Here is a 25,413-nt window from a genome sequence, read left to right as displayed (position 1 = left end):
ATCTAAGGAGAGGAGAGTTTCTCAGAAGTAAAGATGGGCAGAGGTTCATCAATCAGGTAAAAACTGTCTAAAAATTCTGTAACAAATTCAGGTAGTGAGTATTCCGGAATTTATACAGAGGTTTTAGAGCAGCATGTGCTCTCAGCCACACAACGTCTCTTTCAGAGAAACTCTTGCTTATTTCATCAAGACAATGCTCAACCACATAAAGCATCCATCACAACAGCATGGCTTCACAATCGAAAGCCTGCAGTCCAGGCCTTTCACTACTAAAAACTTTCAATACAACATAAAACGGAAAATCCAACAAAAGAGACCCAGGACCTTTGAACAGCTAGAATTCTACATCAGACAAGAATGAAACAACATTCCTCCTCAGGACCCCAGCAACTGGTCTCCTCACTTCCCAGACATTTACAGACTGTTGTTAAAAGAAGAGGCAAATGGTAAATGTGGCCCTGTCCCTGCTTTTATGAGATGTGTTGCTGCCATCAAATTCTAAATGAGCTGATATTTTCATGAAATGCTAATATGTCTTTGCTGAAAGATCTGATAAGTTGTTTTTGTTTATGTTGCAAGATTGCATTTTGTTCTATTTACATTATACACAGCGACCCAACTTTTTTGGAACTGGGGCTGTATGAAAAAGTGCCCTGAGTTTTGTATGCCAGACTTTATTTGCTTGAGTTTTGAAACAGTTTACAGAAGGTAGAGTTTAATGTTGAATCACAGTGTTTTGTAGACTCTATTCAAAGGTTATATGAGCTGTTTAGTTTTGTTTGGTGACATTTTCAGAGTTTTGTTTCTCTCCTTCCTGCAGCGACACAGAAAAGTGTCGCTATTTTTACAGGCTGACTAACACTCTAACAAGGAAACTGAACTCCATGAGTAAAATCTCTGGCCCCCTTTTGCTATGACGGAAGGATTTACTGATAAGTTTAAGTGTTAATTATTCCCAAGCAGACTGTCGTTATTAGCTCTTTATATGCCGTGTCCCCCCCTAATCTGACTGGCAAAGCAGAACAATGTACTGAGAATAGCTATTATGTCAGGCGTTTTTAAACTCCCATTGTGGAATGTCACTTGAGTGGGAAGTCACAAAAAATATCAGATACAGGCCAAGACCCCTTTTGTCCAAGTCTGAATACAGGCTGCGGGACAGTGAATACGAGGCCTGTGCAGCTGAAACCTAATGAGCTGATTGTTTGAGCTCATGTGTCAGCAGTTAGTTGCTGAGTCGGAGTCAGAAATGCGAGCTAGAACAGAAAACACAGTTTGTGATGTCTGCTGCAGAGCGCACAAGCATGAAGTGTGTGGTTTAAGGCACCTGGGCTGGACCTCACAAAGCGATAATTACACATGAGCACACACCGGTGTGCTGCTGCTGCTGTCTTCCTCTGTTTCTGTGGTGTCCAGATGCCTAAACCAGGTCAGGTTGCGAGGGGCTAGACTCAAGTCTGAATGAGGATCATATTAATGGAAATCTTTTCATGCAAGGCATTTTATCATAACAGTAAATAGGAGAAGGTCTGTTAATTAGGGCTGCAACAAATCCATCCAATACAATTAAATATCGGTTCAAGTATGGACCCTTTAAATCAACGTTACAAAAAATATACTACAATTATTTATTTTAACCAGAGGCTGGCACTATTTTCTTTTGACACCTCTTGCTTTTGCAGCTGATGAGAGGCGTACCGACATGGCAGAAACAAACGAAGATACTGGCTTTATTCAAAACCACCTACTATACTAGCAGTATGCACTGCTTTAGCCAAAATGCAGCAGGTAGTCTGCCAAAAATACCTGGATGTTGTACTGATTCAGAAAAATATGTACAGAATGCAGCTGACAAGTCTACCTTATGTAGTGTTTCCCACAATGCAAAGAGCCAACTGGTGAGAGGATGAAATAGCAGACAGTAACAGCTTGTATCTACGGTGTTAGCTTTATTAGCATAAATAAATGGTATCAAATATGGGGGGTATGTCTGTCAGTTAAAAAAACATTGGTGAAGTCTGCTTTTGTGTATCCCTGCTCATAGATCCTCAGATCTCCCTCCTTTCCCCTCAATCCTTTTTCAGTAAGAAGAGCTTTTGGACCAATCTTAACATGGAGCGAGGAGGCAGCATTTAAGGGAGCTAAGACAAAGATACAGATCGAAATGACCCCAAATCCACCTGAACAGAGGTGAAATTAGCTGGAATGAAAACACCTGTGTGGATGTGCTGACCTAACATAATAATGACATCATGTTGTAGTAATACATGTATGTGTTTCTTTGCAGCAGAGGTAGAAAATCTCTTACTTAAAGCTCCACTCCGTCATTTAAGACAGAAGACGTAGCGCATTATTTCCTTTACAGATAAGAATTTAAGTTCAAATGAGGACAAACCAACTACAGCAAGCTACAGCAAAATTGACCCTAGCCAGCTCCTCTCAAACAGTTTTTCAACACAATGAGATGCAAAAACTCCTTGAACTTTTTAAATACAGGTCAATTTAAAGGAAAAGTAACGTCAAATAATTATAAATATAGCACAGACTCAGTGCTGTGATTGCAGACAAAGGTGCATCTACTAAATAACTGACTTGAAGGGGTGAATATTTATGCAGTCACTTATTTCTCATTACATATTTTTTTTTTATTTGTAAAAGGGTAAAACATCCAAGGGGTGAACACTTTTTATCAGCACTGTATGAACACTTGTGTGGATGTAATCAACAAGTTGGTCCATTGTTCTTCCTCCTTTGGTCAGCTTGATGCCTGATTGGCTGTTGTTCTGATCCACATAACACGCATGCTCAGCTGTCCTGTCCATGTCTGTTCTCCCTACACAACAGGATATTAGATTGTAAACATTGAACATGTTTAATATTTACAATCCCAAATTGGAGGGGCAAAGAGAGACAGATCACTCTTAACATACAACAGGAAAATCTGTCAAGATAATCTGTTGAATCATCCATCCATTCATTAGACCTGATCATAAGTGGAAATCAAGCTGAAAATCATCATGATTATCTTGTAGTGTGTGTCATACTTACCTAACGTCTGCCATTGATGAAGTAAATGAGGCTGCTTTTAATGTGTAAATAAGTTCATCATTAATACCAACAGTGCTAAAGAAGTGCAAACAACCTGCTGTTGTTGTTTCTCAAAGTAAGTGCTCCTTTTTGTCAGTTTTATGGGGATTTCTAGAGCCTGTGTCTGGGTCTGTGTCTGTGTGTGAGAGGCCGTTAAAGGCTATAATTGACCTTAATTGATGGTCTGTTTGTTTTTTCTGCTGCTTCAGCGGAACTAATAAAAACGAGTGTCATTGGTGCCTCAGTTATGTAACCTTGTTAAAGGTCGTTGATCACTGTTCGCTGCTCATTGTCACTCTGTCACTCTTCCTTATTATCTTTTTGTTTTTGTTCTTTCTTCTTAGAAGACTACCCATCAACCCTCAGCGACCATCACAGTCCCTCCTCCGTCCCCATCTGTCCCAGCCCCCGGACCCTCACTGGCTGCCCCGTTCCCACCGTGCCTCCAGCCGGCCAATCAGTGCCCCACATCCAGACTCCTCTGTCAGACCCCAGCCAACCACAGCCTCCTCTGCAGGTGGCGAAGGAGTGTCCCCAGAGTGCCAAGTCACCCAGCGGGTCCAGGTCTGGCGCACGCGGCACCGGCAGCATCGGCTCGGCTGTCTGCCCTCTCAACAGGGACAAGAAACAGAAGCTTGGCCCTGCCAGCGTCGGAGGGCGAACGGTTGCCAAGCAGCCAAAGAACGGACGCCAAAAAAGCACCAACGGCTGGCGGCCAGTTGGCGTGCCCTTTCAGAAGGAGGTTTTCTCTGTGGTACGTAGAGAAAGTCATGCTGGTGCATTGTTACACAGCCATGATGGTGCTACTTTTAACTTGATATGGTGTAAGTCAAGCTGAGTTTGGAGGAATTTATCTCAATCCCTTTTTTATATAAAGGGTTCATTCACAGTTTGTTATGTTTTTTTTTTAACACTGGCATCTCTATGAGACATGCTTTGTCAAAAGATTGACTACATTTATTTATTTGCTCAGAGTACGAAGTTTAAATGCATTAAAGCTGCAGTAAGCGATTTATTTTTTTAGTGTCGTATGCCCACAAAAACATCACAACCTGTCAGGGTCTTATCATTGAAGCCATCTAAAAGAATAACACTTCTGCAACTTCATGCCTCCTCGCGCTGCACTCTCACTTGAGGAAAACCAGCAAGGGACAATGCTCCAGCCAATGAGGAAGCTAGTACTCGCAGCCAATCATGGCTCAGGATGGAGGGAGCGTTCCTATTGGCCGCTGTAGTAGGTGCGCTTGCGCCTCAGCTCAGTGAGAAATTGATACAATGGCGAAGTTACCAGTGGTGTTTGGTCCTATGTAGAATTTGTTCATGCTGAGACAGAATGTCCTCTAACCTGTAATTCGGCCATTGATTTCAGTGGGAAAGCGGAGCAAAATCACTCCACAAGAGCTTTGCCACGTCAGTATTCAATTCAGCGGACGTGCACATTCGTGAGGAGGAATGTGAGGAGAGGGGCAGAGCTACAGAGCCCAAACACAGAGAAAAACAGGAAGGGAGGGGGAGTAGAGTTGACTCTACACAGTTTGTGTTGAATGTTACATACTCGAGCTTTAAAACACTTTTTACTCCTTCCCAATTTTTTAATGTGTAATTTAAGTATCTGACAACCTTTTTCATTTCACCTATTCTGGATATTAAAAAATACAGAGCAACTTTATAATAAACATCTGGAGAGAAATCTGGCTGCATTTCAAATTTAAACAGGATATTAGTCAACTCAAGATAACTTTTGACAGCTAATTCTAGCATTCAAATGCTGTTTGTGGTTGTTTTTTTTTAGATTCAGTGTTTTTGATAACAGTTAACAGTAGGGTTTAAAGATTTGCAAAAATAAACTAACTGCGTTTTTTTCCCCCTGATATTGCGAATGCAATTTAATATGTGATTATTATTAGATTACTTGTGCATTTTTCAACAAATTCAAGCAATAAATCATTATTATAGCCTACATTCAGTCAGAAACACTCATCATACATTTTACCATTTCATTGCAAAATGGATATAGCCTACAGTTTTCCTTGGCAGTGAAGTTTAAGAAATATTGCAACTTCTGCGATTTGTAAATTGCATCAAGCCATATTTCGATTTAATCTAATTTGCAATTAATTTCCCAGCCCTAGTTAACAGTTAACTGAGTTATGATTGATCTGCAAGTGAAAATTGAAGCTCTATCTTCTGACTTTTTTTTTCTGTCTTTCTGTTTTCTTAAATTTTCATTTTGTAGTACTTTTCATTTGTAATATTGGCATCAAGAATAGTTGTCTTTTTGTGTTGGCAATTCTGAGCCTGTCACTTTGTTTCCACCTGAAGAGTCAGTATTTCCTGCTGCCTGTGTTCTCAGGGAGAGGAGACGTTGGTTCTAAGGAAATGTTTTGAGGGAGTCCAGAGGGATGGGGAGCTGATTCGGGTCAGAGATACTGTCCTGCTGAAATCTGGACCAAGGAAGAAGTCTCTGCCTTACGTGGCCAAGATCTCTGCTCTATGGGAGGAGCCAGAGACAGGTAAGACGCTTGCACAAATTAGCTACAAATTAGCTGTGTCCTAATTCAGTGGTAGCAGTCTTTGGAGTTTCTAGACTTCCTTAGCCTGCTCTGCATGAGCACCTCTGAAATGAGACAGCTTGGTCTCACCAGCTGTCCTCTTACGGTTCATAGTTCTGTCCGAGATGTCTAGCAACCTTCAGCAATGGGTTGTTTGAAATCACATGATCCTGATGAGACAGGAATGCCTGATGGGGGGCAGGAAGTGGGGGACATCTGCTAGTAATGGGAACAGAGGAAAATTAATACTCAACAGTTCTAAAGGGAGCAGTACACTGCTATTATCATCGGAAAATTCCTAAATACATGCATTACAATCCCTACAGTTTACATTAAAAGTGATTTTTACTACAGTTTAACAGATTTACCTGGCATGGAGGCGATCGATATCACAAACTACTCGGTCCTGCAGATCATCCAGTGTTGTCTAGACAGATGAAGGGAGACAAGAGTCTAGGGGAGTCTTGTACTCTGCTAAGAGGCTAGTTAAGCTTCTTTAGCATATAAAAAAAATACTCATTTTGTCACAAAAATGCTTTTAATTGAAACGGTGATGTACTATCAACTGAATAAACCTTGTAGGGTGAGCTACTAAGTAATAGTGTGCTGTTCAAGAAAGAGCCTGTTCTATGAAACAGCTCTTTTATGTGAGCCACTGTAGCTAGCTCCCATTTGAGTTCCAATTTCCTTTCCTCTGTCCTTTGTCTGTATTTAATCCACATTTAAAAAGCCAAATTTTTAAAGAATGAAGAGCCAATGGGGAGCCAAACATCCAGCTCTACTGAGCTGAACAAAATGATCTGGATCTCTTAAAAAGAGACTGAAACCCAGACTGCTTTGTGAAAAATGGACTATACATGAGTGTTGTTTGACATGCTTGTCCAGGCTTTAGATAGAGGCTTTTTTAATTCCTGCCTGATGCTGTTTCTCTGTGAATTTCAGTTTTATTCCTTACCTGAATATTTCACTACTCTAAGGACACAAAGTTGCTTCAGAATGTTTTTTTTTTTTTTTTTTCCTTTTGCACTTTGAACGCTTGACATAGACATATACAGCCCAAAACGTGGCTTTTTGGTAGTGTTTTTTCCTGCAGAAATCACTACCTGCCCCCCATCTGTAGTTCTTTGCTGCTGCTTATTACAATCTTGATTTTAAAAAAATAGAGAGGTTATACTTTGAGCGAAGTTTTATTTCAAAGGATGCTCTTGTGATGAGCAGCTTCATAATAAGTGTGTGAAGGGGATGGGGTTGAGAAAGACCAGGCTGAGTCTGGACAGCTTAAACTTTCATTATACTGTACATCTAACGTGAAATGGTGAAATAAAATGTATCAAAGGAGACATGTAGCAGCAGACTTTACCCTCTCTGTTTATCCACAGAGTCTGCATCAGACAACACTTCAGCTACTTCAGCCATAACTAGAGGAGAGTGTTTTATCCATGAACGATCTCATATGGGGATTGTATATGGATAAAAATGTAGACGTAGTGTGACAACAGTGGCAGGGGGATTTTAGAATAAAAACGTTGCTTGAAGCATCAATGTAGATCAATGTTTTGAGTTTCTATCAATCTGATTGGATTAATAATCAACCAATCAATGTATTGATATACTTCAATGGATCATTACACCCCTAACAACTACCCAACTAGCATACTACTACAATCATATTAACCTGCAATTTTAAAGATAATTTTAAGTTTGAAGGTCATTTTGCTTTCCAGCATTAGTATTGATGCCTTTTAAATTGAGTTAACACCGGTTACTGGTTACCAGTAATCCACCAACTCATTTGAATTGGTGCACTTTGAATTGTGGGATACAGTGGGCCAGATGGATTCTTTGTTCACTGGGGAAAGTAGGACTCATGTCAGCTGCCTTTGCAGGGGCTCTTGAAATGGGACAACCTTCAATGTGCCACTGTGACATAATTGGCCTTCAAATATACTCTTTAAAGCACTCATTCCCAAAACCTGGGTTGGGTCGTGGGGGGTCTTTTTTGGGTCAACATTTTTGTCTGCAGCACTCATTAATAGGGATCCAGTACCAACAAGTGTTATACCTGCTGTACTGAATTACAAGACAGATTTTAGTGCTTTGTTTTGATATCTTGCCACCCCAACGCAATCCATGTCACTCCAAAGAAAAGGGAAAAAAACTGTTTTTCAAGAAGTCACACCCGTTTCCTTTACTTTTATGTTCCATTGGCATCTATTTTCTGAATTATGCCACTGAAGGCCCAATGGGTTGAGCATGTGAAGAAAGCCAATGTGACGGAGGTGAAGTGGCTTCTTCCAGGCTTGTAAAACAGCAAACACCAGGTCAGGACCAGATTAAATCTGGAACTGATGTTCTCTTACCTAGCACCAGCTATCAGCTCAACCAACCAGCTGAGGATGGTACAGAAGGCAGACTTGATAACCATTAACATTTGGAAGTTGTTGGGTTGTGACTGCATGTTTTTTGTAAAAAGTGGGTCATCAGAACAGAAGTTTAGGAAACACTGCTTTAAAGGGTGTAGCCCCTGAATTGGGACACAGCTAATTTCCTTCATAAAAGATCCTTAATAAATGTTGGAAAAAAATATCTTGATAAATGAATTGAACTGTGCTTCCTCTTTTTCAGGAGAGCTGATGATGAGTTTGTTTTGGTACTACCGTCCAGAACACACACAGGGGGGACGAAACACTAATGTACATTGTGAGGTGAGATGTTAATCCTTCGATAGAATTATGTAAATGTGTTTTTAGGGATTAAATTCAAACATAAAGTAAAAGGCTAAATCGTTCTTGCTGCATGCCGTTTAATCATGAGATAAACTGACTCCCAAATTTAAAAAAAAGGCCAAGAACTTTTTTTATGAACTTTTTTGTCAGCAAATGCCATAAAATGCCAAATCGATTTCTGTTTTGTGTGTCCAAAACCAAATATAGCCCATTCCTCCATGTTTTTAACCTCTATTGTTTTCCAACAATGAACCACACAGCCATACAGGGTGACACATCCCTTCATTATCATAAACATTGCCCCTGCAGCTTATTTAGTCAGTCCCACTCACACACTCCTGCTGCTCTAAGTACGCTCTACTAGGGCACAAAATACATATTAATCCACTGCTGAAAATAGTGCTCCACAAAAATCTACGAACTTCATTTTCTTCCCCTTCGTTTTCTAAATTAAACAACTTTTGGGGACATATTTTAATAGATTAGCATCTCAAGTAGGAACAAATGGTTTGTTGCTGAATGCCACACTGCATTGTTGGTTTTGGATATTCTGAGATTTGTGAGATTTGTCGACAGCGAGGAAAATACATAATTGTTGGACACTAAAAAAAGCATTTTGCTAAATACCCCTCTTCTAATAAAACACTTTTGATCCTCCTTCCATTTAGTTTTGCCTTTCATTCGTTCCCATCTGAAAACAGACTTTGCATGAAAATGAGAAAATTATCATTCAAGAGAGGACTTGTGAGAATTTGGCTAAACTCAGGAGCTGAAAATGTCTTTCAAAGAGTCGAGAGTGATTGAACAAGCGCACATAAGCAGACGGACACATGTTGACGAGCAGCTTCTGTTTTTCTGGCTTCCTGTTGTCAGTGATCTCCCACAGGAACACGACACACTTTATTAAATCTTCAGAAACAATAAAGCACATGAAGTCTGTCGTTTGTCTGCTGCACTAACAAACGGACACATCAGAGCAGCACTTTCAGAGCGGCAGCAAAGCTTTGACTCAGAGGAAGAAATCAAACATCTTTATTCTTTGGATTGTTCTTTACATCTGGGAGTAAGGGTGAGACAGATGTCAAAACAGGCAGAGGGATGTTTGTAAAGTCCTTTTGTGTGTGTGCAGGCTGTTATAATTGTGAGACTCTAGCTGTGCCTCCACCAAAACAACCCTGGGACTTTTTGTCCCAGTCAAGATAAGGCTATTTTTCTGCTACAGGGAAAAGGTCTACTAAATACAGAAAGTGCTTGACCAAGTAAAATCTTCCCATGCTGTTCTTTTACCCTTTTATTGATTTTATAAATCAATGAAGGTCAATATAGTTTGGCTTTTTGACAAACAAAAACTTTCTAATGTCAAAGTGAAAACAAATTTCTTCAGTTATATTAATTAAATAAAAATATGTAATGTAAAATAAGGGACTGCATAAGTATTCACCCCCTTAATATTGACTCAGTGCTGTGGTTGCACCCAGAGATGCATCTAGTAAATAACTGATGCTTTTTTTTTTTTTTTAATATATTGACCAAGATTGATCTACAAAAATCAGTTACAGGGTAAAACATGCTAGGGAGTGAATACTTTTTAAAGGCAGACAGTAGTTGTGGACTTGCAGTCACCCCATGTTTATCAGCAGACCAATCACAGGGCCTACAGTCTTCCTTGTGCAGTTAGGAAGCATGTCAGCCACATGTGTTGGCTTCTTTGTCTGGTTCAGGTCTACACAGACTTACGGCGTATGCTACAGCATAACTATGATGCTGAAGTTTAAGTCGGGTTTAATGGGTTTTGTTTGTGGGTTTGGAGCAAATTGAAACTCAAGCATAATCTTTTCTTCTTCCAGAATGAGATTTTTGCATCTCGTCACCAGGATGTCAACAGTGTGGCCTGTATTGAAGACAAATGCTATGTCCTAACATTGGCACAGTATTGCCGGTAAGAAGAAAAGAGCTCATTTGTGTTTTATCTTTGCATGACACATGTTGCTTTTGAAAGATAAGAACATTCACTGAGTAAAAATGCATGATTTTTAACAGAAAAATCACAGTTTGAAGCTAAGAAGAAGTTTCTTTAATTGTTCTTCTGAACATTTATGAAAGCGGTTAATTTTGACATTCTGTACTTGTGTTTCACCCAGATTTTGTGCCTTGGTAAAACGCCGTAGGGAGGGTGTACGTGAGTGTGCCGCCTCCCTCCTGGTGCCACCCGTTGTTGGCAATGCCATGCCCACCCACCACTGTGTGCCCGATGATGTCGACCCAGAGCTGGTGTTTTTCTGTCGACACGCCTACGACTTCCGCTACGGACGCCTGCTCAAAAACCTGCAGTAGCATGTGACATGAAATTACACATAACCTGATGGGATGTGAGATGATGCAACTCCGGTTTCATCCACCACAAGTTCAATTAGCTACAAACTGATCTGCTGCCTGTGTGAGAGGAACTGGAAGTTTAGGTGGAAGGATTTGGAGATTAACTCATTCTTGTTTTTAAACTCTTGTTTACACGTCCATGTCACATTTATTTAGAGGGTAATGGTCTGACATATTGTAAAAGGGTTAATATGGCGTTGTAAATGGTCGTTATCATACATGGCTCTCTGGTGTTGTAGAAGCTGTGTGAAGAACCTTGAACCTTCTCTGCTGTAGAAAACGCTACTGTAGCTCTTAGAAATGTGACATTTGCTAGATATGAACAGAGGTCGGTGTTTCATGTTGACTGTCTGACAGATTTCAGATGCGTAATGTGCCTCAATAATTGTTGTGGTTGAAAGATTTGAGGTATATTGTGCACCTTTAGTCCTTTAGAAGAAAGGAAAAACAATAATGTCTCCGTGGCTGAGGACATCATCACATCTGTCTTTTAGATTTCCCTGAAAATTACAGTTGCTTTCTGTCCATCTGAATGTAGAAATACAGACTCTACATGGCAGAAATACCACAAAAATAACCTTTATGTTCTCACTTATATGCAAAGAAACATATGGAGCATTTAGATGTTTCCCTCAGATTCAGATGAGAAGACCAATACCTCTCTCATGTCTGTACGGTAGATATGAAACTACTGCTAGCGTAGCGTAGTATCAAGATGGGGATGAAGGTGACGTATAGTCTTGGTTTTGCAGAAACGTGACTTCTATGACGTCACTTGCAACAGTGGAAGCAGAAGTGCCTGTGTTGGCACTGTGCATGTTAGTTGTTATTGAAATTCTAGTTGTGTTTTGAAGCCATAAAAGGGACGGAAAGTCCTGTAATAGAATTTTCTTACTTAACATAAATGTCGGTTGCTCTGTCAAATGAGCCAAGCCACTGTGAGGGCACTCACAAACTGAGAAACTTGTGAAAACTGAAAGAGGCGTTCCTGCTAGCACACAGGCAGTGATCTTAACACTTGTGAAAGCCTTAATCAATCAATCAATCAGTCTTTATTTGTACAGCACTTTTCATACACAACAACGCAGCACAAAGTGTACACACACACAAAAAAAAAAAAAGAAATGTCCTGACAACAGCCCAACCTAACCCACCCTATCCATTGACCACTTTCTCTCTCTTAGCCCTGTACCAATGACCAGAACCTGAGTTTGTTCTGGTTGAGCTGTAAAAGGTTCTCTGCTATACATGAGTTAATGTATAAAATATAGTTTGAAAAGGGCATCAAGTGACCCTGTGTCATCAGGAGACACAGCGATGCACAGCTGAGTGTCATCAGCATACCTGTGGAAATGCTGTGCCTTCTGACATTCCTTAAAGGTGGCATATAAAGGTTAAAAAAAGGTAGTGCCTAAAATTAAACCTTGGGGAACCCCGCATTTCATTAAATAAAAGTTAAACGAACAATCCCAGAGATTCACATAAAACTTTGATAGTAAGGTAAGATTTTAACCAGTTCAAAACAGCAGCAGAGATGCCAATAAAATTATGTAGTTTAAGAATCTACTGTATGAAATACTGCACTCAGGTCCAGTAAAACTAAAACAGAGGGGGATTTATTATCTATGTTGCACCTCAGGTTATTGACAGTTTTAACTAGAGCTGTCTCTGTACTGCGATTCTTCCTAATACCAGAATGATACAATCCCTAAATATTACGAGAATTAATAAAATTATTTAACTGGTTAAAAACAATATTCTAAAATTTTACTTAAGAATAGTAAATTAGATACAGGTATGTAATTGTTGGGTAGTGATGCATCCAAAAGAGGTTTGACTGTAGAAGTCTGAAAAGCAGAAGGGAGGACACCTGTCTGTAGAGAGTAATTAACAACAGAAAGAAGATCATGTTTTAAAAAAGGGATGCTGGGAGGGGATCTAAAAGGCAGGTAGTCGGTCATCAAATCAACCAGGACAAAACTCTCCGCTGTTTCCTCTTTTAAAAGCAAATATTCTTGATGCCTATATGGCTGTCCCGGTGAATACCACTACTTTGTTTAGCTTTTTTATTTAAATGTTGATTATGGTCATCAGTCATTCATTTATTAATACTATGCAAAAAGGAATGGGTGAATACTCTCTGTTTTCACATGCTTCTGCTAAGGCGCTTCTGCTAATGATTAGCATTTTTTAAAGTTGCTCCACTTTAAAAAAAAAAAACAAAGTCAAGTATTTTCTACAATTTGTTCCAAAATGTCTCCACAAACTTATGTTTTTCCTTTTGATTAGTCGTCAGAGGTCTGGGGACAACTTTGGCACACACTTTTGCGTGTTCATATTTTAATGCAAAATTTGCCAAACTGTCTTTTTGTATATGAAGACCATTCCACACCTCTATTAGTGTAGGTAACGTTTTGTCTCCTGTTATGTTCAATTTCACTAAAAATCTCAGTCAATACTTTGCTCAACTTTTACGCCAAAAAAGTGCTCAGAAGCTGTACTTTTGCTGGCCTACCACAATGAAGAGGGGGCGGGGTCAGAATGAGCTCATTTGCATTTAAAGGGTTACACGCATCAAAGTGTTCTAAGAAAGGTTGTTCAGAGCTGGTTTATACAGGGTCAAAAAAATCCTCTGGTGCTTGATTTATATTATATTTCGACCAAAGTATGGCAAAGCCTTTTTTTTCAGACTATAGAGGACTATATTGGAAAATGTATGCATGTCACCTTTAAACATTAAGTAGTTGAATGCAAAAACAACCGTGCATAAGACACAAGATAGGATCACATGGGAGTGTTATTAACAATCTCATCTGAATCTTGAAATTAAGCCAATTAACAAACCAAAATCCTGCATTCTTCTTTTATTTTATCCTGTCATGAAAGTCTTTGATGAGAAAGATGGACTGAACTCCCTTTTGACCACTGACTGATTACACAGCAAGTTATAAAATTTGGAAATTATGTGGAAATTTTTGGTTACACTTCTTGTGAGTTTCGAGGATAATTCTAGCTTTCGTGTCATATCTGTTGCTCTACAATCCAAATTTGTGGTGATTTTCATGCAAAAGAGAACTGCACTCATAGAGAAAGCACAGTTTAGTTTGCTTATTGTTGCAGTGTGAAGATGTCCAGTTGCATTGAGAGGATTTTTGTTATGCCAATTCTTAGGAGTATTTTACTTTGTCAAAGCTGTTTGCCAGAGGTGTGATTAGACTCTGGCCTCAGCTGACTGTATATTTGCATTTATATTTCTGGATGAGTGTCTGTTTATGGCAGATGGCATCAGTTAGTCACTTATATTCTTGTTTGTTCACCAATGAGATGGTGAGTAATGTACCGAGTGTAGCATTTAGATCTGTGATGATGATTCATTCCTATGTTTGAGAGAAGATATGTATTTATTTCTGTACTCAGATGAAAATATAATTTATTTTCAAAAGATGATTTTAAAGACTACAGTTGTAGACGAGTGGCTTTCACTCCTAAATAGAAGGAGGTTAAAGTTGTCTCTCCTTTTAGCTGCACTGTCTCAGATGAGAGTCATTTATAGTTCTGTGATTGATTGAGCTTGCCTGCCCGGTTCAAACTTCCTAAATGTGTTGTTGAGACGTTGGAGTCCTCGGCGCAGATACAAGGACACATTTGGAGTGTTTTGGAGGATCTCAGACCTTGAAGGACGCCTGCAAACATGTTAGGAGAGATTCTTACCCCGTAGGACCAAAATGTACCTTTGTCGTTCCCAGCTTCCTGTCATTCTCCTTTCACCTCTCCTCTGACGATGACGCTTTGCCTCTACACCTTTAAATGCTGAATGCTACAATGATTTAACTCACCTTGCCACTAGCCTGTGCCCTTTATCTTGCTGCCTTAGAAAACATTCCCAGCCTTTCATTTAGAAATGTGTACCAATGCAGCCTGGGGAAATGAAGCTTTTTAGTCTGCTGATTGTGATTCCTTTATGCTTTAGATGCTTTAGCACCTTCATGTGGTCTTATGGGATCTTACAGGCAAAACTGAATCTTTATCAGAAACCTTTATTTAATAAAAGTCAGCCCAAGTTAGCCCAACATTTAAGTGTTCTTCATTATTAACCACATGACACTTGGGGAAAAAATCCCATTGTTTTTAAAAGTTAAAAGAAAATGAACTTTAAGTCATATAGAGCCGATTGAATCCTCTTTAAACATCTCTTGACTCTGCCCTGTGGAGGGGCAAAGTATATTCCCTTTTCTCAATTTGTTTTTGTTTTTTGCATATTTGTCACACACTTAAATGCTTCATATCATCAAATAATTTTTCATATTAAACAAAGATAACCCAATTTTATATAAAATGCAGTTCTAAATGATGATTTCATTCATCAAGGGACAAAAAGCCATCCAAACCTACCTGACCCTATGTGAAAAGCAACTGCCTCTAACCCAAGGCAGCCTAGCTGCAGACGTCTCTCTTTCAGACCACTACAGTAAGACGCCGCCTCTGTCAGAAGGGAAATGCAAGCTAAAACCTTCAAAATAAAATTAAACTTCCAGTTAGCTTTAGGGTAGGGGTTAGGATACCAAAAGTCCAAAGTCAAAAACCTGACCTGCCAAACCTGATTACAAGACGTTTTATAAAGCCGAGTTAACGGTCTGCTTACAGGAAAACACCTTTGTTCTCCATGAAAACACCAATACAGCTAACAAAACTAAAGCAAATGAAGCTGCATTAGCTATGTCAGCTACATATGCAACATAGCTTATGTAGCTGAAGCTAATTTAGCTACATTGCTTAAACTTACATTGCTTAGGCTAATGTTGCTACATTGGCATATATAGTTATGTTAACTACGTGGCAAGCATAGCGTAGCTATGTTAGCTTTAGCTAAAGCTAATGAAGCTAAATCAAGCCACTACTTAAAACCGGTCTATACATAAATTAATCACAGATTAGATGTTTGACCTTTTTTTGTTTTATTTAAAGTGGGTAAATCTGGCACAACTTCACCAACTCCCAAGGTGCATGGAGGATGAGGAGGGTCTTGAGGAGAACAGAAATCTCCGGCAGCACTTGTAGTTAAAAGAACAACTTTATTAGACCGACGCGTTTCAGCATGTAGCCCTTATCTGGGTCGATGACCCTGATTGATGACCCTGGTTGATGACCCTGATTGATGACCCTGATGAAGGCTACATGCCAAAACGCGTCGGTTGTTCTTTTAACTACAAGTGTTGCTGGAGGTTTCTTTTCTCTTTTATTTTATTTAAGAAACGTTGCTGTCTGTAATTTTTCCAGTATTTTTTCATAAATGTAACTGCCAAATTTTGTTTATGAAGTTGAGTTCAGAAAAAACAACTTCTAAAACATACAGACAAACAACACAGTCTCTTTTAGTGGATGTGCCGTAAATTGCTGGTACAAACTTTAAGTTTTTTTTTTTTTGTTTTTTTTTTGCAATTCAACTTTATTTATGAACAGAGTCTTTTAGTTATGCAAGACATATTGCAAACAAAGCAACATTTCATAAATGAAACAGAAAAGATCCGCTATGGGTTGCACCAGCTGTGCGTAAGTTCAAACGTTGCCTGGTTTGAACATAAGTTCTTACTTACGACGGAGTTTACACTCTCCTAACATTTTAGGTGTTGCACCAGATGTGATAGTTTCAACGTAGGCCTAAGTTATATCTTAAATCGTACACCTACCTCCTACTAGGTGTAAAGTCCTCTGTAGATTATGGCTGTCATGGTGATAGTTCTGAGAGAAGGAATAACCCACCGGAGGATGACGAGGAGTTTAGGATTTTACCAGCAATTTGATGTCAGCACTGTGCTCTCCATGATCAGTAACACTGTTGTTTTCCATGAGCGGAGATAATTTCCAACATCTGCTGTTGAATTATCTTGTGTTATCAGTGAATTCATCACTTGATGTCAGTGTTGTGATTTTATACTGGCTCTAGGTTTGGGCTGTAGGCTTCAATACTCACATATGCAAAATGCCTTGTCATATTTATCATCCACACTGGATGTGGTTTGAGGATTGACGTCAGTTAGCGTACGTTAGTTTTGGCCTTTAGCTTCTGTAGCAAACACTGGGTTAAAAATGCTTTTCAGTGACTGGTTGAGGTAAGAGAAAACGTCACACTGCGACAATGTTTTGTTTAGTTTGGACGTAAATCTCTACTAGTTAAGATCAACCTTTAGTATCTGTGGTGCAACTGAACAATGACAACTTAAGTTAGAACTTAACTAGAATCAACGTAGGGTTTAGTGTGGACTTTACACCATAACTTAAGGCAGAAATTACGCAAAGCTGTTGCAACAGGCTATAAACGTAAAATCTGGGATTAAGTTATGTATAGACTGGTTTTAGAAGTAGTACGAAGGATGGCTCGTTAGCTTTAGCAATGTTAGTTTTAGGAAACGTAGCTTAAGTTAACATAGCTACATAGAGAACATCCTTATAAAGCCACTTTTTTAGCTTAGCAATGTAGCCATGTAAACTTTGTAGCTACATTATTTACGTAGCTTACACAGCTAATGGAGCTACATAAGCTATGCTTGCTGTGTTCGAATCCTTTCACAGAGGAAGAGCTTTCTTCCTGTAAGCAGACTGTTTACTCGGCTATATTTTACTTTATTTTTTATGAAGTTTTGCAGGTCAGGTTTTTATCCTGAAACTTTTGGTATCCTAACGCGTACCTTAACTCTTACCCTGAACAGTGTAATCCAATTTTATTTTGAAAGTTTCAGTGTGTTTCTGTTTTGAAAGAGACTGTGTCTCAGGTGAACAACTGCAAGCAAGCGTTCATGATAACTGGCAATGAATCTTACACATCAATGTGGAGGAGTTTTCACCCACTCTTCTCTTTGCAGATTTTTTTAATTCAGCCTTTGGAGGGTTTTTAAGCATGAACGGCCTGTTTAAGGTCATGCCACACATCTCAATTGGATTTAAGGCTGGACTTTGACTAGGCTACTCCAAAACCTTTTTTTCAAGCCATTCAGAAGTGGACTTACTGGTGGGTTTTAGATCATTGTCCTGCTGCCCAACCCAAACGTGTTTGAGTTAGAAGTCACAAAGTAATAAAAGACCGTGTGACAGATGTGCTAAAAAATTTTTATGACTGTTCCAGTCCTATGACTTGTTAGAAGTCAAAGTAAAAATTACTTACAGCCTTCTTCCTTTACAAAATCAAGCTGTTCTTCTACATTTTAATTGATTAAAGTTAAAATCACAGTATTATTTTTTCATGCTTTACTCTTTGATGCATTATTTTTTACATTTAGTTTTGACATTTCAGGCTGAAATGGAAAGAAAAGATCCCACCATTTCACTTTGCCTCTCTCAGTCATCAGATCAGTCATTTCCTGACGGAATCATTTCTTAAAACAACAGTCAATAACAGCAGTAAAGCCCACACTGCTACGAATATGGTAATAGAATATGGTAAACTACATTTGGTTCTATTTGGTTCTGCGATTACAAACTCCCAGCGGGTGTTTTGGATAAACCGCACACAGCACACATTAATGCCTCAGGAATCCTTCAGCAGACTAATTATGTTTAATCAAGATGTGTGATAATTATGTCTTAATTGGTCCTCTGTGCCTGTTCCCATTAACCCGTCTTTATTCCGAGCTCTTTCCACAAAAAGAAGGATGAGCAGTCACTGTTGTTAACCCATCTTCCAAATGCCTTTCATTTTCGCTGATTGGATCACCACAAAGAAATGTTTGCACCAAATAGAGACAGGGTGGGTAGGAGTATTTAAACTAGAATCTCATTATCCCCAAGGTGTACAAAAACCTCTGTTTCTTCTGATGTGAATTTCTGTTCATATTCTTTGCATGGCGTTTTGGAAATATCTTGGGAATATTAATCACAGCACAGATTATTTGTATGGTTTCAAATGGACCTCTGTAATATAAGAAAAATATTTAATTGTAATAAATAATATATGAGTTTGACATGTGTTTCAGATCTGTTTTTTACAAGTGGTGTATGATTAATCGAGTTCTCTCTCCAGGTTCAGAGCTGTAGTGTTCAGTTTTGTCCACATGATGGCTCACTCAGATAAAATACATCATAACAGGGATCAGCGTGCTTAGATGTTACATGAAGAAATGACTATAAATGTGTTGAATATTGTGTTCTTTATAATTATAGACTGATGGAGTGACTCCTGATGTTGCCTCTCTTTTAAAGGGAAAGAATTCAATGACTGAACCCAGACATACCTTTCTGCTACATTAAAATAATCTGAATTATAGAATCTAACTTTATTATCATGAAAAACACAAATAATGGTACAAATTAAAACCTCTGTTTTTTTAATTGTCTCAAACTTTGCCCCCATTGTTTCTACTTTTTAAAAATGTATCTGTGTTTCCACTTGACATGGTTCTGATCCCATTCATCAGTTATGCATGTCATGACAAGGAAAACAAGTGGGAGTGTACTCAAAGCAGACATTGTAAATCAAGTCAACAATCAGGTCTCAGATGAATATGTATGAGGCCTCTGACACTCTTCAATCAGGTACGCGGTTAAAAACCAGGAACAGGAGAAATATTTGCATCTTTAAGAGAACAAATGGGAGGGATAAGAGGTAGAGAGATCAGCTGCTTCCATCAATACATCATGCAGGATTGTTTTCTGTTTCTCCATCTGTGGATGAATTACTGAGTGTAGGGGGGACAAGGAATACCTAGGGCAAAAATTAAATTGGACTTATAACAGCTTGAAGTAGTTGCAATCTGTATACTGTAATTTTTATTATTTATCATTTTTAGGGATATTACAGAATTCTTAATCTGGAATTTTGACACATTTTTTTTTTATTTTTTCAGCTGCAAACAAAATTTCAGAGACATTTTGAGAAATTATCAGACTTAAATTTCTGAAATTTTTACAGGATTTTCACCAGGGAAAATTAAGTGGGGCACTCTTAGAATTAAGAGTTTTCTGTGGAAACTGTTGAAAACTTTTTCAGCAAGAACATTTTGTAAAAGTACTCATATAAAAGAAATGGGAATTTTTATGGGACTTATCAGAAACACTCAGAAAATTTGGAGGAATTTCAATCAGGAAAATGGAAATATTCTACGAAACCTCAGAAATTCCTCAGGAATTCTAAGAAACTTTTGGGATGTGGAAGGCATATTTCCCTTGTGAATTTTGGCTGAAATCTTGAAAGACTTTAAGGAAAGTTTAAGAGGGTTATCAGTGTGTTTTTGGACAACAAAATTTAACATTTTTCAGCAGGCATTACATGACCTTTTGAAAGCTCCTAGGAATTTGATTGTATTTTTTTTAAAGTGGAAATTCTTTTCAGCCTTAATACACATAAGTTCATAGGAAAATGGAAACTAAAAGCTAGATGTTTGAGAAAAAATTTCTGAATGCTTGTTGGGTGTTTCACCAGGACCTCTAAGAAACTTTTAAAAAATTTCAAAGAAATATAAGCAGGATTTTTAACAGGAAATTTTCTGCAAATGTAACAGGATTATGAAAAATTAATATTTGATATTCTAAATAAATTATAATTTGTTACTTTTATGGGTTTTTTTCTTATGGGTTTATCTATTTTCAGCTTAAATTGTACAAATCTTTATCAGAATTTTTCAAGAACTTTTTCGGCAGAAATTTTCCTCAGCTTTTTGGATTTCTTCAGGAATTTTCAGAGGAGTTTTACAAGATTTTTAGCACAAATCAATCAAACCTGAAAATTTTCATACATTTTCTCCTGAAACTTTTGGGTAATTTTCAAGTATTTTCAGTAGGATTTTAATTCTAAATGTTTTTCGACACTTTGAGAAAATCATTTTCTTTTTTTTTTTAACTGTAATATCCCCAAACACTTGAGGAACTTCTGAATAGACCTTTTGGGAGGAATGTTCATACATTTTCAATTTCAAATATTTAGAACCTTTCAGACATTTTCTAGAAATTTTAAAATGTCTGTGTCTGGGAAATTCCAAGCAAAATGCCCTGAAAATGTTCTGAATTTTGAACAAATTTTTTTCATTATTTTTCAATTTTCAAGTTAGAGAGTGCACAGGAGTTTAGTCGATATTAGTTAGGAATTTTTTGCTAATTTTAGGGGGAATTTTCAAAAACTTTCTGTGGGATTTTGTTGAGTATTTATGAGGTCAGGCACTGATGTTGGAGGAGAAGGCCTGGCTCACAGTCTCCATTCCAGTTCACCCTGAAGGTGTTTGATAGGGTTGAGGTCAGTGGTCCGTATGGGCCAGTCAAGTTCTTCCACACTAAACTCATGAAACCATGTCATTAAAGATGCTTTGCTTTGTGCACTGGGGAACAGTCATGTTGGAATGGAAAACGGCCTTCCCCAAACTGTTGCCACAAAGTTGGGAGCATAGCATTGATCAACATGTCTTGGTATGCTGAAGCATTAGGACTGGCCTTTACTGGAGATAAGGGGCCTAAGCCAAACCCTGAAAAAAACCCATATCAATTATCCCTCCGCCCAGCTTCACAGCTGGCACAATATAGACAGGCAGGTAACGTTCTCCCACTATCCACCGAACCCAGACATGCCCATCTGACTGCAAGACAGAGGAGCGTGATTCATCACTCCACAGACCATGGTTACACTGCTCCACAGTCCAGTATCAGTGTGTTTTACACCACTCGATCCACGCTTGGTGATGCGAGGCTTGCATGCAGCTGCTCTGCCATGGAAACCCATTTCATGAAGCTCCCTCTGCATCGTTTTTGTGCTTACATTAATGGCAGTGGAAGATCAGATCTCTTCAGCTGTGAAATCAGCAGTGTTGGCAACTTTTACACATGATGCGCCTTAGCAGTGATTGACCCCGCCTTCTGATTCTACATGGTCTTCTGCTTCTTCGTGGCTGAGTTGCTGTTGTTCCTAAACTCTTCCACTTTCTAATGATATCACCTACAAATTACAGTGGAATATCCCACAGGGATGACATATAAATAACAGTGTTACTACAAAGGTGGCGTCATCACAGTAGAAGTAGAAGTCAGTAGAAGTCACTGAGCTCTTCAGAGTGACTTATTTAGTATCACAAATGTTTGTAAATGAAGCCTGCATGGCTAAGTGTTTGATTTATACACCTTTAGAAATCAGTCTGATTGAAATACCCTGAATTCAATGACAGCTGTGCCCAAATACTTTTGTGCATATAGCCTTCCAAGAAGAGTGGAGGCTGTTACAGCTGAGGGGGAAACTCCATATTATATTAAAGTTCATTTATGTGAATATGATGCTTTTGTCCATAAAGTGCACTATGGAGAAGCACACAAAGAAAATGGGAACAGAAGAGGTTTAAATAAAAAAATAAAGTGGGAAACATTCAAATTACACAGAGACTAAAACAGGAGACAGTTAGAAGTGTAAAACACACCTGGAGTTTGAAAAACAAGAGAAGGAAAAGAGAACAGGAACTCAGAAACACAAGGAACCAAAAATCAATAGAGTGACATCCCCAGGATTAGATTTCCCTGTGCGTCTGCTCTGTCTGAAGAGGAGAAATGGCCTGAAATGTGATTTCAGCATGTTGCACAAGTTGTGCAGAGGTGTGTATTTTAGAAAATGTCCTGAGGTGTTTAAGTTGCACACCTGCAAGGCTTTACACAGACAGACTCACTCCAGTTTGACAATGCTTCTGTAGTTTCCTCCTATTATAGTAATTTACTGAATCATAATAGTTAAAGCACAATGGCTTTACCTCCCAGAAGATTTACAGTGGCTGTAGTAGTTTGCTCCTGCTTTTTTATTTTTACTGTTGCAAATTTCACTAGCTGTGTCGAAAGAAATATGAAAGCAAATGGACATGTTTTCAGGCCCATAAAACAAACAAAAAGATTAAATCAGACTCATAAAGATGGTTTTTGTTTTTGCCTTTAGAAAGGCAGAAAAATGATAAAAGCAAGTGACAGTGTGGTTGGATCTTCTCTCCATTCTTTGAAAGGTTGTTCCTGAATTGTTGTTGCGTTGCTTGCATGCTGTTTGTCTTTGTGCTGTGAGAGTTCACGTCAGAACAGCATATCCTTGAAGAAATTGGTTCCTATTGTTCTTCTGCTCATGTTGTTTCTGCTGCACTTCAGTTTTTAGAGTAAAAGAGGACAATCATCTCTCCTGCATTCATACAGCTCACTCAAACGTAACCTGCTTATTGTATGAACAGCACGAACATTTGCATGTGAAGACTTTATTAAGCCTGCTCACATTTGCATTTTCATAAAGGATGTTCACAGACAAGAGGATAGAAGTCTGCTTAAGTAGATCCATGGTTTGCCTAAAATTCATTTCATGTGGGCTGTTTAATGCCCCCATTAGTTGAGGTGACAATAGTCGCATCTCCTTGAGATCATCCAGGCTCACGAGTGTCTCTTTAACACCTCCTGTTGTTTTCAGACTGTGGCATCTGCACCTCCACTCTCAGGGCTAGAAAATCATCACCATCTGGGACTAAATCCTGTGGTTTTACTCTGAAAAATGACCATAAAAAAAAAAAAAAAAGCTGACTTGGTGTTTTGCACTGAGGAGAGGTTTTTGTCTAGCCCAAATCCTTCTGGAACCTTGTTCCATCTCCACACAGGATCTCTGGAGCTCAGAGTGACCATCGAGGTTTAGTCGCTTCTCTTACTAAGGGAATTCTCCCCGATTGCTCAGTTTGGGTGGGCATCCAGCTCTTGGAAGAGTCCTGGTTGTTCCAAACCTCTTCCATTTGAGAATAATGGAGGTCACTGAGCTCTCGGGAACCTTCAGTACAGCAGAATGCTTTCGTAGCCATCCACAGATCTGTGCAGCAATCCTGCCTCTGAGCTCTGCAGGCAGTTCTTTAGACTCATGGCTTTGTTTTTTCTCCGATATACATTGTCAGCTGTGAGGCCCTCTATAGAGAGGGGAGTGCCTTTGCAAATCATGTCCAATCAAGTTAATTTACCACAGGTGGACTCCAGTCAAGGTATAGAACCTGAGAGGAACCTGAGAGAAATCTCAAGTGTTTGGCTCTGAAAACTTATGTTGATGGGATTTGTCAATTAGTTTTTTATTTATTTACTAGAAAAAAAAAAAAATTCTTTTCTCACTTTGTCATGATGGGTTAATGAGAGTAGATAAATGAGTATGACAATCTTTTTTTTCTTTTACTGTAGCATCTGTGTGCAACATAGCAAAATTGAAAAATGGCACTGTACATAAACAACAATATTCTTTCCAACTTTTTTATCATTAATATATTTAATCAAGATCAGAGCTGATCGTAAATATCAAATATTAATTAATTTTGAGGAATTTGACCCTTTCAATTTTTTCTTGAAGGGGATTATCAGATTATCAGTTGTTGCCAATATATTAATATGGGCAACAACTTTGATTTTATACTTATATACTCTATACTTGCTCTGATAGTGTTAATGGCAAATAAAGGACCCCATACATACATAGCAATAAAAATACCTTACAATGATAGGAAATCTCCACTTTTTATCTTAATTTTTCAATAAAGATCAGACATGAGCATCAATAACAAATATTGTTTAATTTTTAGGAATTTAATCCTTTCAATGCCAGTTTAAAAGCAAAAAAGAAAAATGTGTTAAAAACACACACACACACAAAAGAAATATTTTTATATACTATGTACATTGAATTTCCTTGAAGGAGATTATCACAGCCCTGAAGATATTAAGAAAGAGGAATACATTTTATTTTTATGATTTCTTTTATTTTAAGATTTCAATAAATTGTTACACTCAGGGTCTAAGTGGTTCAAAAAGACACCATACATAAATAGAAACAAAAAATTGCACGCAAAATAAGGAAATCCCCCTTTTTCTTAATCATTTATTTCTTGATCAAGATCAGACCTGATCATAAATAGTAACAACTGATTGATTTTAAGGAATTTAACCCTTCCAATGCCAGTTTAAATTTTAAAAATTGTCATGTGAATAATTTTTTTTCATATACTAAATACAAATTAATTTCCTTGAGGGTAATTACCAACCCTTGATCATGTTAGTAATGAGCAACAACTTTGATTTGTGCACATTATTATTTTCTTAATTTTTAAGATTTTAATAAATTGTTACAATAGCGCCCCTACAACAAACCAGGAAAAAAAGTATGCAAAAAATGGCTGACATTTGGTTACGAAAAGGGAAAACTGACAGGTGTGGCTAATAATTGACAGGTGCAGAATCGAGATGAGTTGAGCCAATAGCACAGCAGAAATGCGACATAATTTTGTGTACAAAAAAAAAAAAAAAAATCAAAGAAATAAGAAGTAGCATTTTGTCAACAGGGGAGCCAAATTAACACAAACTTTAAGTTTCTCACAGGAGCTTTAATCTGCACACCATTAACAGTGACAATCAAATCAAGAATCTTTTCTTGCATTGATCATAAATTTACAAATCAAGGAATTACAACATGTAGAAATAAACCACTCTCTAAACATCTAAAGTTGACATCAAATACACTTCATTTTTTTCTGATACTGCACTAAACTCATCAAATGTCACCATTAAAGCAGAATGTGTGAGAATTTGTCAAAGACTGCCAAAAAAATCAGATATTACATGCACTATATGAAGCAAACGTATTATTATCCAAATATACTAGGTAGTAAACATTCACAGTAAAGACAAATAAATGTAGGCTACAGTTTTAGAAATTTGCAGTA

General features: G+C 38.1%; 1 protein-coding gene across 2 annotated transcripts in view; it reads left to right on the top strand.

Annotated features, from left to right (window-relative positions):
• The window catches only part of bahd1 (bromo adjacent homology domain containing 1), a 60,162-nt gene extending 41,466 nt beyond the window's left edge, over positions 1-18,696 (top strand). The window contains exons 3-7 of one of the 2 annotated variants that reach the window (XM_041812271.1): positions 3,432-3,841; positions 5,441-5,600; positions 8,265-8,344; positions 10,213-10,304; positions 10,507-18,696. In XM_041812271.1, coding sequence (XP_041668205.1) covers positions 3,432-3,841; positions 5,441-5,600; positions 8,265-8,344; positions 10,213-10,304; positions 10,507-10,699 — 935 coding nt within the window. In that variant the 3' untranslated portion in view covers positions 10,700-18,696. Of the gene's footprint in view, positions 1-2,084; positions 2,191-3,431; positions 3,842-5,440; positions 5,601-8,264; positions 8,345-10,212; positions 10,305-10,506 lie in introns of those variants that run through there. The other variant, XM_041812272.1, reaches the window with a different exon arrangement.
• The last annotated feature ends 6,717 nt before the right edge of the window (positions 18,697-25,413 follow it).

Source organism: Cheilinus undulatus, linkage group 18 (assembly GCF_018320785.1).
Source record: "Cheilinus undulatus linkage group 18, ASM1832078v1, whole genome shotgun sequence".
Lineage (NCBI taxonomy): Eukaryota > Metazoa > Chordata > Actinopteri > Labriformes > Labridae > Cheilinus > Cheilinus undulatus.
Note: the sequence above shows the minus strand (reverse complement) of the source record. Positions and strands in the feature narration are given on the sequence as shown.